The following is a 13,907-nucleotide window of genomic DNA, read 5'->3' on the forward strand; positions in this document are numbered from 1 at the left end:
CTGCCGCCACCTCTCATCTCGAGCGTCTCTCCTGTCCTCACGTTGGTCCCTCCTGTCCTCACGTTGGTCCCTCCTGTCCTCACGTTGGTCCCTCCTGTCCTCACGTTCACTGGCTTCTTTCCTATACTTTGAAACCGTGTCCTTCCACTCATTCAGATGAGCTCTTTCACTGCGGGTGGATTCCATGATAACTGCGAACATCTCGTCTCGCGTCTTCTTTTTCCGACGCCTTATCTGAGATAGCCTTCGGGACGGAGGAGGGAGGCTTGAAGAATTTGCAGCTGCTGGAGGGAGGGAAAAAAGGAGAGAATTTTTTAAAAAGATACATTTTGCAGAACAATGCTTATACTCTTTCACGGTGACCAACACTATTCACATTACATAGCACATGTGATTTCTGTGCAAGGTCGCATTTTGCCTCTTAATATTGAGTGCCTGTGGCTTTGCTGCTAGAGATCACAGACGCAGGTCCAGGCAACAGAATTCGGCTTGCATGTGGCCATGGTAAGCCATTGTCTTTCGGCTTCTGCGCCCTCCTTTCCCACATACCAAGCAAAGCCCATTGACTGCTGCGGTTTTCCTGTTAACCTTCAGCAGCAGAAAACAAACTAACCCCGCCCCCCCATCCAATTCTCTGGGATGATCGCTTTATCCCTCCCCCCACCGCGTGGCTGGTATCAGGGAAGATCCCTGCTAGCCAAACGCGAAAAGCTCTGGGCCAATTCCCCCCCCCACACACACGCCTGGCTAACTGCAGGGAAGGATTTCTTTTCAGCCACAGGCAGACAGCCCAGTAGGAATGGCCACCTCTGTCCCCTTAATTAAATTCCCGTATTTCAACCAGGTTACCATGAGCGATATCACTCTCCTGAGGATTACACAGCGAGATAAAGAACGGATGTTGCTTGAATGCCAGCAAACACCGGGACCATACGCTGCCAGGCTTTGTCATGCAATGATACCAGATTATTTGCTGCAAGCACGGCGCGGTCAAGTGTCCTACCATGGAGGACGGAATAAGGCTGCACTGCCCAGAAACCTTGTGGCAAGGCTTTTGGAGTACCTCCAGGAGAGCTTCATGGAGATGTCCCTGGAGGATTTCCACTCCATCCGCAGACACGTTAACAGACTTTTCCAGTAGCTGTACTGGCCGCAAATGCATCCCAAGTCCTCAGGGCAAAGTAATCATTAATAAACGCTTGCTTTTAAAACAAGTTTTATATTTTAAAAGGTAAACTCACCTGAGGTCCCTTCCATGGGGTCGTGGTCTTGGATACTGGCTTGGGAGGGATGGGAGGGTACTTCAGTCAGGCTGAGAAAAAGATCCTGGCTGTTGGGGAGAACGGAGTGATGGGTGCTCTCCGCAAGCTTGTCCTCCTCCTCCTCTTCCCCGTCCGCAGAATCCTCAGGTGTAGCTGATGAGATTATCCCCGCCTCGGAATCCACGGTCAGAGGTGGGGTAGTGGTGGCAGCCCCCCCTAGAACTGCATGCAGCTCGGCGGAGAAGCAGCATGTCCGCGGCTCTGACCCGGAGCGACCGGTTGCCTCCTTTGTTTTTTGATAGGCTTGTCTGAGCTCGACTTTCACGCGGCACTGATCTGAGTCCCTGTTGTGGCCTCTCTCCATCATGCCCTTGGAGATTTTTTCAAAAGTTTTGGCATTTCATCTTTTCGAACGAAGTTCTGCTAGCACTGAATCCTCTCCCCATATAGCGATCAGATCCAGTACCTCCCGTACGGTCCATGCTGGTGCTCTTTTTCGATTATCGGCCTGCATGGTTACCTGTGCTGATGAGCTATCTGTGGTCACCTGTGCTCTCCACACTGGGCAAACAGGAAATGAAATTCAAATGTTCGCGGGGCTTTTCCTGTCTACCTGGCCAGTGCATCCGAGTTCAGATTGCTGTCCAGAGCGGTCACAATGGTGCACTGTGGGATAGCTCCCGGAGGCCAATACCATCGAACTGCGGCCACACTAACCCTAATTCGAAATGACAATATCGATTTTGGCGCTACTCTGCTCGTCGGGGTGGAGTACAGAAATCGATTTTAAGATCCCTTTATTTCGAAATAAATGGCTTCATTGTGTGGACGGGTGCAGGGTTAATTCAATTTAACGATGCTAAATCCGAATTAAAGCCATAGTGTAGACCAGGCCAAGCAGAGGTTAAGTTGAAGAGTATGGTAGAGGAGATCATGAGATGGGATGTGACAGGGTCACAGGGGCAAGTAGGAAGGTTAGAGGAAGAGAGCAGATAAGAAAATTCTCTCTCTATGATGAGGGAGAAGGAGGCAAGAGTTGTAGGAAGGGAAGACAAGCTGAGGGGAGAGAGAGAGTCATATTGTATTTTGTCACATTTTCTCTTGGATGAAATAGGCAAGATCTTGCGGAGGAAGGAGGAAGGAAGTGTTTAAGGAGTGAGTCAAAGGTGGCAGAAAGGCAGCTGGGGTTGCAGGTATGGGATTCAATAAGTTTGAGAACTCAAGCTGTTTAGCAAGGAAGATGGCAAAACTGAAGGAGGAAAGAACAAATCAGTAGTGGAAGAAGTCAGACTGGTCATGGGAGTTCCATCAAAGTTGCTCCACAGTGCAAGAGCAGGAAAGGGAGAAACGGATGCTGGGGGTGATCCAGGGAAGGGGGCTGGCAGCGTGGACCTTGTATGGGAGAGAGGGACAACGACCATATCAGTGGAAGAAATGGAGGAGAGCGAATAAGATGTCAGTGCTGATGGATTGGAAGCATGGAAAGGCTGAGTGACAAAGGGTGAGGAGAAGGGCTGATGGGTGATGCTTAAAGACACCAATTGATGGTCAGAGAGGGGAACTCTGAAACAGCGAGAGAGAGAGAGAGAGAGAGAGAGAGCGCAAGCAGTGTTTAATGAAAACCAAGTCAAGTGAACAGCCCTTTTGGTGAGTGGGAGAGTTGAACCAGGACTGCGGGTCAAATGAAGATTCAAAGGAAAGGAAATACACAGTTAAGGGGTCAAACAGATCATCAAAATGGAAATTGAAGTCACCATGGATAAGGCTATGCCTACATTACTGGCTAAATTGGCACTGCTGCAATCGATGCAGCAATGTCGTTTTAACAGGTCTGGTGAATACACACTAAGTCAATGGGAAAGCGCTCTCCCATCAACGTCTGTACTCTACCTCCCTGAGAGGTGGAAGCTATACTATTGTTATAAGTAACACCTAAATTTTACTGAAACTGAAACATTACAGACAAATATTTTTCTCGGTTTATTTACTTTGGACATTTGACAGCATTCCGTGTACATTTGGTGTCACAGTTTCCTGGGCATGGGCATGTTGTCAATTTCGACTGCTGTTCATAGGGACCTTTCACCCAGCAAGAGAGAGAAATGGCCTGGTAAAACCACTTCTTTCAAGGGGACTCACCGACAAGCGTTGTACCTGAAACTACTTTTAAAAAGTGACTAGACTTCAAGTTGACAGTGTTCCTTTAAGATCACAGGTCCTTATCTTGAAAAATGCTCAACATGAAAGGATCTCTCATCATGCAAAGCCCTAATGAAGCCAAAGAGGTCCATGCGAGGGTCCTCACTTGTGGAGCATTCTTGCAGGATTGGTGCCTAAATGTGCAACTTTATGCACAGAATTCAGCAAAAAGACTCAGTATTCCAGATATAAGGAGACCTACATTAGTTAGCATGAAAGATTTATTTAACATGAGGCTGCTCAATTTTTAATCTTAAAAGAGGATCTTATTATCCCTTATTTCTCCATTCCTCATAATTAAAACAATTATGGAAACTCAAATTACTGTACAATGCTCAATATGAATGCAGAGAAAATATATAATTATCTTTTCCAAGACCCAGAGCCCAGATATGGGCTGTAATTTGCTCAACTCTGATTGGTATTATTTTAGAGAAACACTTCAAGATGAAGGCAGATTATGATTACTTACACATAATGAAAAAAATCATAGCAGAAAGATAGAACAGTAAAGGGATACGGTCCACTACATTTACTACTATTTCCTTTGGTAATTTTTTATTGCAATACCTATACAAATTTCACTAAAATGTACATATTTTGTTGTCAAATATTTAAAATACAATTTGATATTAGCATCGATTACACTGGGTTGTAATTATCTGAACATACCCCATATTGGAGAGGTAGGTGAGTGATTTCTTTGTGAAAAGTATTTGCCTATGTGTAACAGGTTGTTTTTGCCTTTTATCATTTTTCACTGTGAGTTCATTTGAGAGCTTAGTGCTTGTCTGGTGTTACCTGCAGAGGCGGTGTTGGGGCATTTGATGCTCTGGATGAGGTACACATGTTGTGATAGGCATTTATAGGACCCTTGGATCTTGAAAGGTGTGTTGTAGAGAGTATTGATCATCATAGCACTGAAGACATGTCTTCAGGTTTTGCATCTATTGTTCTTGCAGAATCTGGTACAGCTTTGAGTTGGTGTGTCCTAGTCTGTGGGGAGCTTGCTTCTGATGATGAGACTGGGGAGGTTGTTTGAAGATCAGAACAGAGGGTTCAGGAAAGATTTCTTTCAGCATGTGGTCCCCATCAAATATTGGTTGTAAATGTTTGATGACACCCCATGCGTATTCCTGTGTGGGGAAGAAAAACCCAAACAACCTCACCGCCCTACTACCCCATATTGGTACCAATAGAGTGTATCATCAGATAATTACAACCCAGTGTAATTGATGCTAATGTCAAGTTGTATTTTAAATATCTGAAAACAAAATTATTTTATAACTCTGCTGGACACTAAAAACCATGGACTGAGCTGAGACACCTATTTTATAGTTCACAACAATTTGTAACACACTTGCTGCCTACTAACCCTGCATTGTCTTATGAAACTGATCTGATCTAGGAAGTTAGACAGGGTTTGGCCCAACCAGCTTCCAGCCACAGCTATTGTGATAGTGGTATGGCCATAGACAATTGTCAGAATGCTGAGCTTCCCATATGATGAAGATTAGTATATTTCTCATCTCCTAAATTGCCATGTTATATAGTTGAATAAAGAGACTGTTTTACGCAGTAGTACACCATAGTACATATATTGGCCCCAATCCTTAAATATGACTGAAAAATGCATGGCACAGCTCAGGATGGGGGCATAAAGGTAGTTTTAAATCACCTTTGTGCCACTCCCCATGACCCTCCTGATCCAGAGCTGGGTATATGCTGGGTTGATTCCCAGGTGCAAACTAGAGCAACCTGGCACATAGCCACAGTCAGCTCAGGGTCAGAAGGACTGGAGGGGAGAGGCGCAAAATACAGTGACAACAATTTTGGCTTAACATTTCCTTTATGTCTCCCAATCCTGAGCTGCAGCATGCACCCTCCCCAGCTTCACCAAAGGACTGAAGGTACCATATGCACTATGTGTCCTTTTTGTATAATACAGGTTCCGCATTTAAAATAGATAAGTTAGGTAATAAGAACAGCCATACTGGGTCAGACCAATGGTCCATCTAGCCCAGTATCCTGTCTCTGACAGTGGCTAGTGCCAGGTGCTTCAGAGAGAATGAAGAGAACAGGGGAATTTCAAGTGATCCATTCCTGTTGTCCAGTCCCAGCTTCTGACAGTTGGAGGTTGGGGTTGTGTCCCTGACCATCTTGACTAATAGCCATTGACAGATCTATCCTCTAAATGTGAGACATAATACTTGCTAACCTCCCCATTCCAAAGGTCATATATTGGCCTTTGGGCTGGTCTAATTTACTTCCTCCCAATGGCCATGGGGCAATTACAGGAATTGCCAGGGTGCAGGGATGCCCTAGCCACATCCCTTATACTGGCTGCAACGAGGGGCATGCCCTTGTTGTATTACGGCAACTCTACCCCAGGGGAGTGTAATATGCAGGCATGATCTTCATGTAGCCATTAGGCTGGCTTTAGGGTTGCTATGCACTACCAGGATGGCACAAAGGTGCCCCAACACTCCCAAAGATCTGAGCTAGTATATGTCCACTGATTGTACAATTTATTCTCAATTTGTAAGATATCCTATACATATAAAATGTCAGAAAGAGGCCATAGTTTAAGGCTCATGCATGAAGGAACAGATTAAAAGTCGAACATTCAATTTTCACTCTGCATTATTTCAAAAGCTTGTCTTTCTCACCCACAGAAGTTGGTCCAATGAAAGATATTACCTCACCCATCTTGTCTCTCTAGTATCCTGGGACTGACTCAGCTATAACAACACTGCACAGAGCTCTGCATTACCTGACATTTTTGTTTAGTTTCTGAACCCTAACATTATACTAACGGTATTTTTTTGCATAGCATTTCCTTGGGTATTTTTGGTTTGGTTTTACTTGAGAAAAGATTAAGAGCTTCTAGAATGTGTAATTTCCTTGATCCAGAGATTTTGGTTTGGCCTCTGTCAACGGCTGGAAAATTACATTCTAGAACCAGTTAGTGAGACGAAGTTATAGGCAATTGAAAAAGGTGAGGTTAAAATGAAAGTTGGAACTGACCCTTAAACATACACAGTGCTATCCTCTGTCCATTCTTTAATTGGCATTCTAACACTGTCCATTCTTTAAGTGGCATGTAAGAATATAAACTTACAATTTTTGGCACTAAAAGTTCACACACTGCATAAAACAATGTTTACCATCACAACAGTGAACGATATTTCTTTACTGCTGTAAAAAAAAAAAAAAAAAAAAAAAAAAAAAAAATCTAACCACACATTACAGCAAATCATTAGAAAATGGCTAATTCTTAACATAAAATGTACTGAGGTAAGATGGAATGACAGGTTAGTCTCTCCTAATATGTAAGAATACCTCAGCCTTTTCCCAAATCAGTTATATTTTGCCTATATAAGCAGATATTGTTTTCTAGTTTTTATATCATGACTAATATTCCTTAAAGGAGAAAAATTATGCTTAATATAGACAATATTAAAAATATGAAGTTCTACTCAAGAATAATAGATCTCAATTACTTAATGATTTTTCAATAGATAAAAACAAATTTTTAATAGTAGCTATAAGGTCCATAATTCTATGAAAATAGTGACATTATTTAAAAATCTTTAAGTCTATCACTTACAAAGTTTAAGAGGTGAAAGACTCAAGTCTGAACCACTACCAAACACGCCTCCTTATAAGTACACTACTAAGCTTACATATTTTAGGCACCATAGGACTGTTAACAAATAGGAAAGTTACATTAAAAACAACACGCTCACAAAAAGGGAATTGAGGAGAGGGGGGAAATGTATGAAAACTGACATTTTACAAGAGAAAATTGATAATGTACAAAAATTATTGCTCATAACATGCTGGATATTGTTATTTTTAAATAAATAGTTAAACAGTTTCAGATTTTGTTTCTAGGTAGCAAGATCAGACAACCTTCAGAATTTCATAAGTTACCAGACCATATCATCCCCAAATAGTTGCAGCAACCAGAAACATAAACAAATACAGACATGCACAGGCTTGGGAAAAAAGGCACCAACACTAAAAATTGTCAACAATATCAGATATGTGGCCAACCAGGGGGGAAGAAAGCCAGCCAGATCTGTTTTTCTAGTTTCTGAGGCCAATATGTATACTGCCACACAAAATAAAAGCACTGACTTAAATACAGATGAAGGCAACTAGCATACTTACCAACTCATCCACAGAAAGGATAGACTTAAGAAAGAAGAAAACAGTTCCACAATCAGAAAAACTGGCAAACAGTGGCAAAGTGAACTTCTAGAAAATGCCATAAAATAAATGCAAATATCAGTCTTATTCTGTCAGAACACTATTAAGGAACTGTACTAGGTTTATTGAAGGACACAAAAATAAGTATAGTATTAAACAAAAAAGTTTATTTTGTAGCAATTTCTGCATCAAAGTATGTATTGTAAGGAATAAATCATTAAAATTATTTGTTAGAAAATTACATACATTCATTTCCTTATGAAACATAAGTATTGGGAAGATCTACAAAAGCTTGAACTACAGTAAGATTGCTATAAAGATTTCCACATTTTGTTGGGGAAAAGATAATTGCTTTTCAAAGAACAACAAAATACAGGTTTGCTTCTAAGCCTTTCTGAACCTAAACTAAGGGTTTTACCTGATAGTTAAATTATAATTCAGATTTACATAACATTATAAAATACTTTTCAAGCCATATATTACACATCTGGTATTCAACCACTTATGGGACGTATGTACGTAAGTAGCAAAAGTATATATATAATGCACTGCAAAACAGGAGGAGGAGATACAATTTTGACCAAAGTCACTTTGGTCAAACTCTTATAAAAACTCTTACAAAAAGTACCAAAAGAGCTTTCATGTCCATGCACCACGGACAGGATGTTAAAAAAGAGATCGTATCTGAAAGATGCTTGTAGAGTAAACTGCATGTAGTCAACTGTTGAGCAACCTTGAATGTTTAAATAGGTTTTCATTCACCAACGTTTTGCATAATTTGGAGTTTGTCAAATATGAATTCATAGTAAGCTGCATATCAACTTTCCCCCATGCTCTAGTAAAAGAAGTTGTATACTCGGCACAGAGGGAGAAAGGTTAACATATGCAGCATTATATTTTCCAGTAACACATTTTGTTGACACGGTCTCCCTTCAAAATGCTCCCCTGGGCAGATTCAGACTGATAGAAGGTCACCACTAAAGCTCTTTTTAACCTAAAACTCAGATTTTCAATTTTCGTTGTCATCTAAGTAGCTCCAATTTTGCTTGCTCAAGCTCTTCAACGTTTGTAGTTTCTATATCTAAAACAGTTTAAAGGACAGTTTCTCTCCACTAAAATTCTATGAAATCCCAGAAGACAGAGTAAAGCAAATTCAAAAGATAAGCCTCGTGGTTTATAAGAATGGTGCCTTGCCTCATCCCCTTACTGAATTAAGGACAAAATGTCAGCCTAGATTTTTAATGAGTACAATTTCAACATAGATAAATCCTGAAGCTTGTCTATTTAAAAAAAAACTACCTGAACCAAATGGAAAAATATTATAGTTGTGCGCTAAAGCCACAAAAATGTCTGTGTTCATAGTTAAAACTAAGGAGTAAACTTTCCCCATATTGTTTAGGGATTTATATATGTTGAAACTGTACTCATTAAAAATCTAGGCTTATCTTTTGAGTTTGCTTTACTCTGCCTTTGGGATTTCTGTATTTTAATACACATTAAGGTAACAGGAAAACATTCCATGTATGTTGAGGCTTCACAACTTGAACTTGTTAGAGAAACAATTTTCAACATGGTCATAGACAAACAGGGCTTAAGAGTTGTAAGAGTTATAAAGTGTGTAAACAACGTTCAGAAATCAGGTCAGAGTCCTTCAACTCATGTAGCCTATATAGAATGATTTTTATTTTGTTTATTAAAATTCTGTTCATGCTGGACCCTGAAACCATGCTATCTGTGATTAGTAATGAGAAAGAATGTTTCTTGTTTAGATCACCAGTTAAAATCTAGAGTAGGCTAACAGTGGGGGGGGGGGGGGGGGGGGGAGGAGGATGGCTGTTTGGTAGCATTTGTCAAATAGTTCCTCAAAATATGTTTCACAAATCACCAGTGGTGTATGGAGTCTTTCCTGATGATCTGTTGAATTAAACAAGAAGACTGAGATGGGAGGTGGTCCAGTTTGCAAATATGAAAAAAGGAGGACCACTGAAAAAGTTTCAGTCTTATGTCTAGTAGTTACCCTCACCACAAAAAAAACCCCACACTCTCCTAGGGTGGAGTGGAGAGGGAGGAGGAGGAATGGGTGTCTCCTCTTTTTGGCTTCTTTACAATGCAAAAAGTAGTCCTGGTTATTTTTTGTAAGATATGCTTACTTTTCACATTAGAAGTTCAAAGATCTTTTCTACCCCAGGAAAACTGAACCACCAAAGGATAATCTTTACTTCCAAGGAACTTAAACTTGATTGAGAAGAAAAGTGATTTTTACACTGACACTCTCACATGCTGACTTTATTTAAAATTCTGTTTTTGTTAACACCTAATAAAAAGCTGAAAAAAGCTATTTAAAAAAACCCACAAGATTCAAACCCCCTTCACCTCTTCAATTAAGAAAACTACCTATCAACTTCTCTGCATTCTCCAAAGAAAACCTTCAACAAAAAATTTATATTTCCAATATTTCAAAAGTTAAAACACCAACTCTCAGAGCTTATTTATAGTATAAAAACAAGAAAGCACAATCTTAATCTTTCCCCACTCCAGAACTTTAATACAATTTCTTTGAAATTATTACATATATATTTCAAAGCAAACAGCCTGCAACCCTGAATGTTGATAGACATCTGGTTGGGACTCCTCCTTTTCTCTCTACTGTACTTTTCCAGCTATAGTTGGTTACTAGCTCATCATTTTAGCAGTCTTCACAAGAAATAGTATAAGAAACCTAGGTAACATATACTTGTTTATTTTAAAGCTGGTGTTCAAATAAGTTTGTGCCAGCAACATTACCGTTTCACCACTTACACAGTAAAAAAAAAAAAGGTGTAGTTTGAACTTTTTCCTTTAATCTAGGATACTCACCAATTTTGCTTTAATTGCCCCGGAATCAACACTCTGGCCTGTCTTGGCATGCAACTGAAGTTGAATGGCATGGAGTTGCAAAAGCTGATCATGCACCTCTTTTTCCAATACTACTTTCTCAGCCTGAGTTTCTGTCAGTTCAGATTTCAGATCCACCAGCTGCGCCTGGAAGATATCATGAGTCCAACAATGAGTGCAATTATTCAAATTTTGTTTTTCCATTATTATAATATGGAGTCACATTCTACACTATAAAGGTTTCAGACATACAGGTAAAATAAAGATGGAATTGGATTCTTTCCATGGGTCTCTCAGATCCCTCTAAGGATTCCTCTATTTACAACACATTTTCTTCTCCAACTCTCAGCACACAAACACAACCACTCTTCTGAAGACTGGATGGAACCTCCTTCATAATCCATTACAGGTTAACAACAAAGAAAATGAAGCCTCTGCACAAATTCCTGTATAGACTCCCATGAATTAAAAGCATATATCCACAGAGATCTTAATAAGACTACACAGATTTCTTCTGATACTGAAAATTTCAAATTATAGGACGAATCACAGCCTCCCTGCCTTCAACAGAAAATATTTGTTGATAAGGCAAGCCAGGATTTGCCCTAAATGCCAAGAAAACCCGAGTAATTTTAAAAAACTTGTTCTAGGATGAATAGGATTCTACAAAAGAAATCTACTTCTACAATGAAGTGTTTTTTTAAAATCCTTTTCTAAATAAAAAGTTTGTGATTTATTTGCAAAACCATATCACCCTGTCTAATAAATAGGCATTCTTGATGTCTCTGTTGTGGATACTCTACTCTCAAACAGAAAAAATAATAGTTGAACAAGATGTTTAAAAGACAGCATCAGTGAGCAGATTATTTCTTTTTTAAGGTCTTAACATCAAAGAGCACAATATAGCTGCCCTCACAATTTTGCCATAGACCTAGAGAAGCAGGGTTGGGCTTTACCTCAGTGACATTTGCCTACACCATACTCCTAACTACTAATGTAATAACATTTATTTTTAAAATATTCTTTTGCATTTTAACTCTAAGACTGAAGTCCTATTTATTCAAAAACAGGTAAATCATAGGTAGTGAAAGCTTCATATATTGCTCTACCAATGTCCAGCCACAAATGTTGCACTTGACCTATAAAATAGAATTCTAACAGCAGGAGGTTAGTTCATACAATCAATCTATTAAATCCTTGTCTTCTCTGTTCAGATTGCCAATCAGTAAGAATTGTGGCTATTGGTTCCATGATGTGGACCTAAATCCTTTGGGAACCATACTGAGACCAAACTCATTGACATATGCCAAACACACAAACTATTTTTTAAAGTATAAAAACAAATAAATAAATGGCCAGCACATCCCTCGGTCAGCACCACTTCCCGCAGCCCCCATTGGCCTGGAACGGCGAACCGCAGCAAGTGGGAGCTGCGATCGGCCGAACCTGCGGACGCTGCAGGTAAACAAACCATCCGGCCCGCCAGCGGATTTCACTGATGGGCCACATGCCAAAGGTTGCTGATCCCTGCATTATATATTAGTCTTAGTAGCTAGTGCCCTTTATCCATAGCATTGCCAACTCCTACAATATTATGAGACTACTACAGAAAAGCCCATGAGGAAATTAATAATTCTGTATTCAGGGCAGAGTTTGGATAAAGGGCAGTAAATAAGGGTGGACAGTAAATAATGCATGACTACACAGTGAATGAGAAGAATAAAAAATATTAAATAGCTATTGATTTAGTGAGCACTGTTCATCGCAATGAGGTTCTGGGAGAAAATAGTATTTGATCATTGTGATAAATAATTCAGTTTCCGACAATATCTTTGAGAAACTTTATAGAAGTCTATTGCATTGAATGCAAAGTTTATGTATTATTGCAAGATTGGAGGTAACTTCTCAGGAGGTTCGGGGGTGCGTGTGAGGTGGAGACATGGTCAATACAAACCTTGGGAAGAGTTATGAGCTTCAAAGGACTATTTTAAACAATGTGCCCAACAAGAAGGAACTTCTGGGACAAAGTTAAGTGGGTTTCCTATTCAATACCTAGAGGGAGGTGATTTCAAATTCCTACCTCCAGACCCAACCTTTTGATGCTACATCCTGAGGAGGGAACCTGTTCCTAGCATCTGAATATCAAAGGCTGAAGCTGTATAAAGAAGAAACTGACTTATTCATGTGTGTTCTTGTTATGAACTTGTAACAGAAAAAGCTGTGTGGGATCTGAAGGACTGAATGCCCTTGTTGGAGCGGGGGTGATCTCTGATAAGCTAATTATCGTTCGTGTAGGTTCTTTTTTTTTTTAATATGTTTTCTCAGTAATGCTTTTACTTTAAGGATAAATGTGCTTGCTTAGAAAGAGTTGTGAGTAAACTACGGTGGACAACAACACTGTTTATAGCCCCAGTGCAGACACTGGCTGTTTAGGCCATCTGGCTTGCTGGGAATAACACAGTATAAGCAGGGAACTGTGCAGCCTAGAAAAACCCTGGTCAAGAGGGAGAGAGACATGGGTCTCTGCCCAAGAGAGGTGACAGCAGGGGAGCCAGAAACTTTTAAGTGGGTGCCCTGGGTGGACCACAGAGGGGGAATACAAGTGCAGTTACTCTGAAATTGCAACGATCTTGCAATTAAAGGCTGTATCAGAAGGCATATACACAAAGGGGCTGAGTTAAGCTTACATGCACAACCTTACCAATCTTTTAATACAGTTTTTTTTTAAATATATATATTACAAATTACATGTCAAAGGAAAAGTGTCATATCATGTTATGAAAGGCACCCAAGACTGTCATGGAATTTTCAGAGGAACCAATCAGAAGTAGCAGCAACAAAAACACAACATGTACTGGATGACAAACAGAATGTTTAGTTTTAAGATCAAAACAGTTTGGGAGAAGCCATTTGAACAAATGTAATGGTAAAACAGCAGGTTTGGTCCTGAAGTCACAATGAAGGGGTTACTTTATATATTTATTAATCATATCAAATCCTTTATGTAATCTGCTGATTCAGCCATAGAAGGATGCAGGAAAGAGCTCTAAATGATTGGGAATTCCACTGCCAAATCTTTATTTTCCTTAAATTGCAAATGTACTGCAAGTATAGTGTATTTTTGTGCATCGAGAAATCTCATTAACTTCCTTGGTGCACAATGCAGTTAATGATAGGCATTAAGTACCTGTATTTTGACATATTAACAAATATCCTGCTGCATATTTTCTAACTGCAGTATTTACAGGAATAAACCTATCTTCTGTTTGTTAAACTTCTTTTAGCTTGTCACAGTAGGAACTGTTGTGGTTTCCTCTCTATGAAGTAAACTTGTGTACTCTCAACTAAACTGAGGAA

At 39.9% G+C, this 13,907-nt stretch overlaps 1 protein-coding gene across 2 annotated transcripts in view; it reads right to left on the minus strand.

Moving 5' to 3' along the window:
• The window catches only part of GOPC (golgi associated PDZ and coiled-coil motif containing), a 41,696-nt gene that overhangs the window by 13,667 nt on the left and 14,122 nt on the right, over window positions 1-13,907 (minus strand). The window contains exons 2-3 of one of the 2 annotated variants that reach the window (XM_065401893.1): window positions 10,533-10,697; window positions 7,638-7,661 (exon numbers count right to left, since the gene is read on the minus strand). In XM_065401893.1, the coding sequence (XP_065257965.1) occupies window positions 7,638-7,661; window positions 10,533-10,697 (189 nt within the window). The remainder of the gene's footprint in view (window positions 1-7,637; window positions 7,662-10,532; window positions 10,698-13,907) is intronic. The other variant, XM_065401892.1, reaches the window with a different exon arrangement.

Source organism: Emys orbicularis, chromosome 3 (genome assembly GCF_028017835.1).
Source record: "Emys orbicularis isolate rEmyOrb1 chromosome 3, rEmyOrb1.hap1, whole genome shotgun sequence".
Taxonomy (NCBI): domain Eukaryota; kingdom Metazoa; phylum Chordata; order Testudines; family Emydidae; genus Emys; species Emys orbicularis.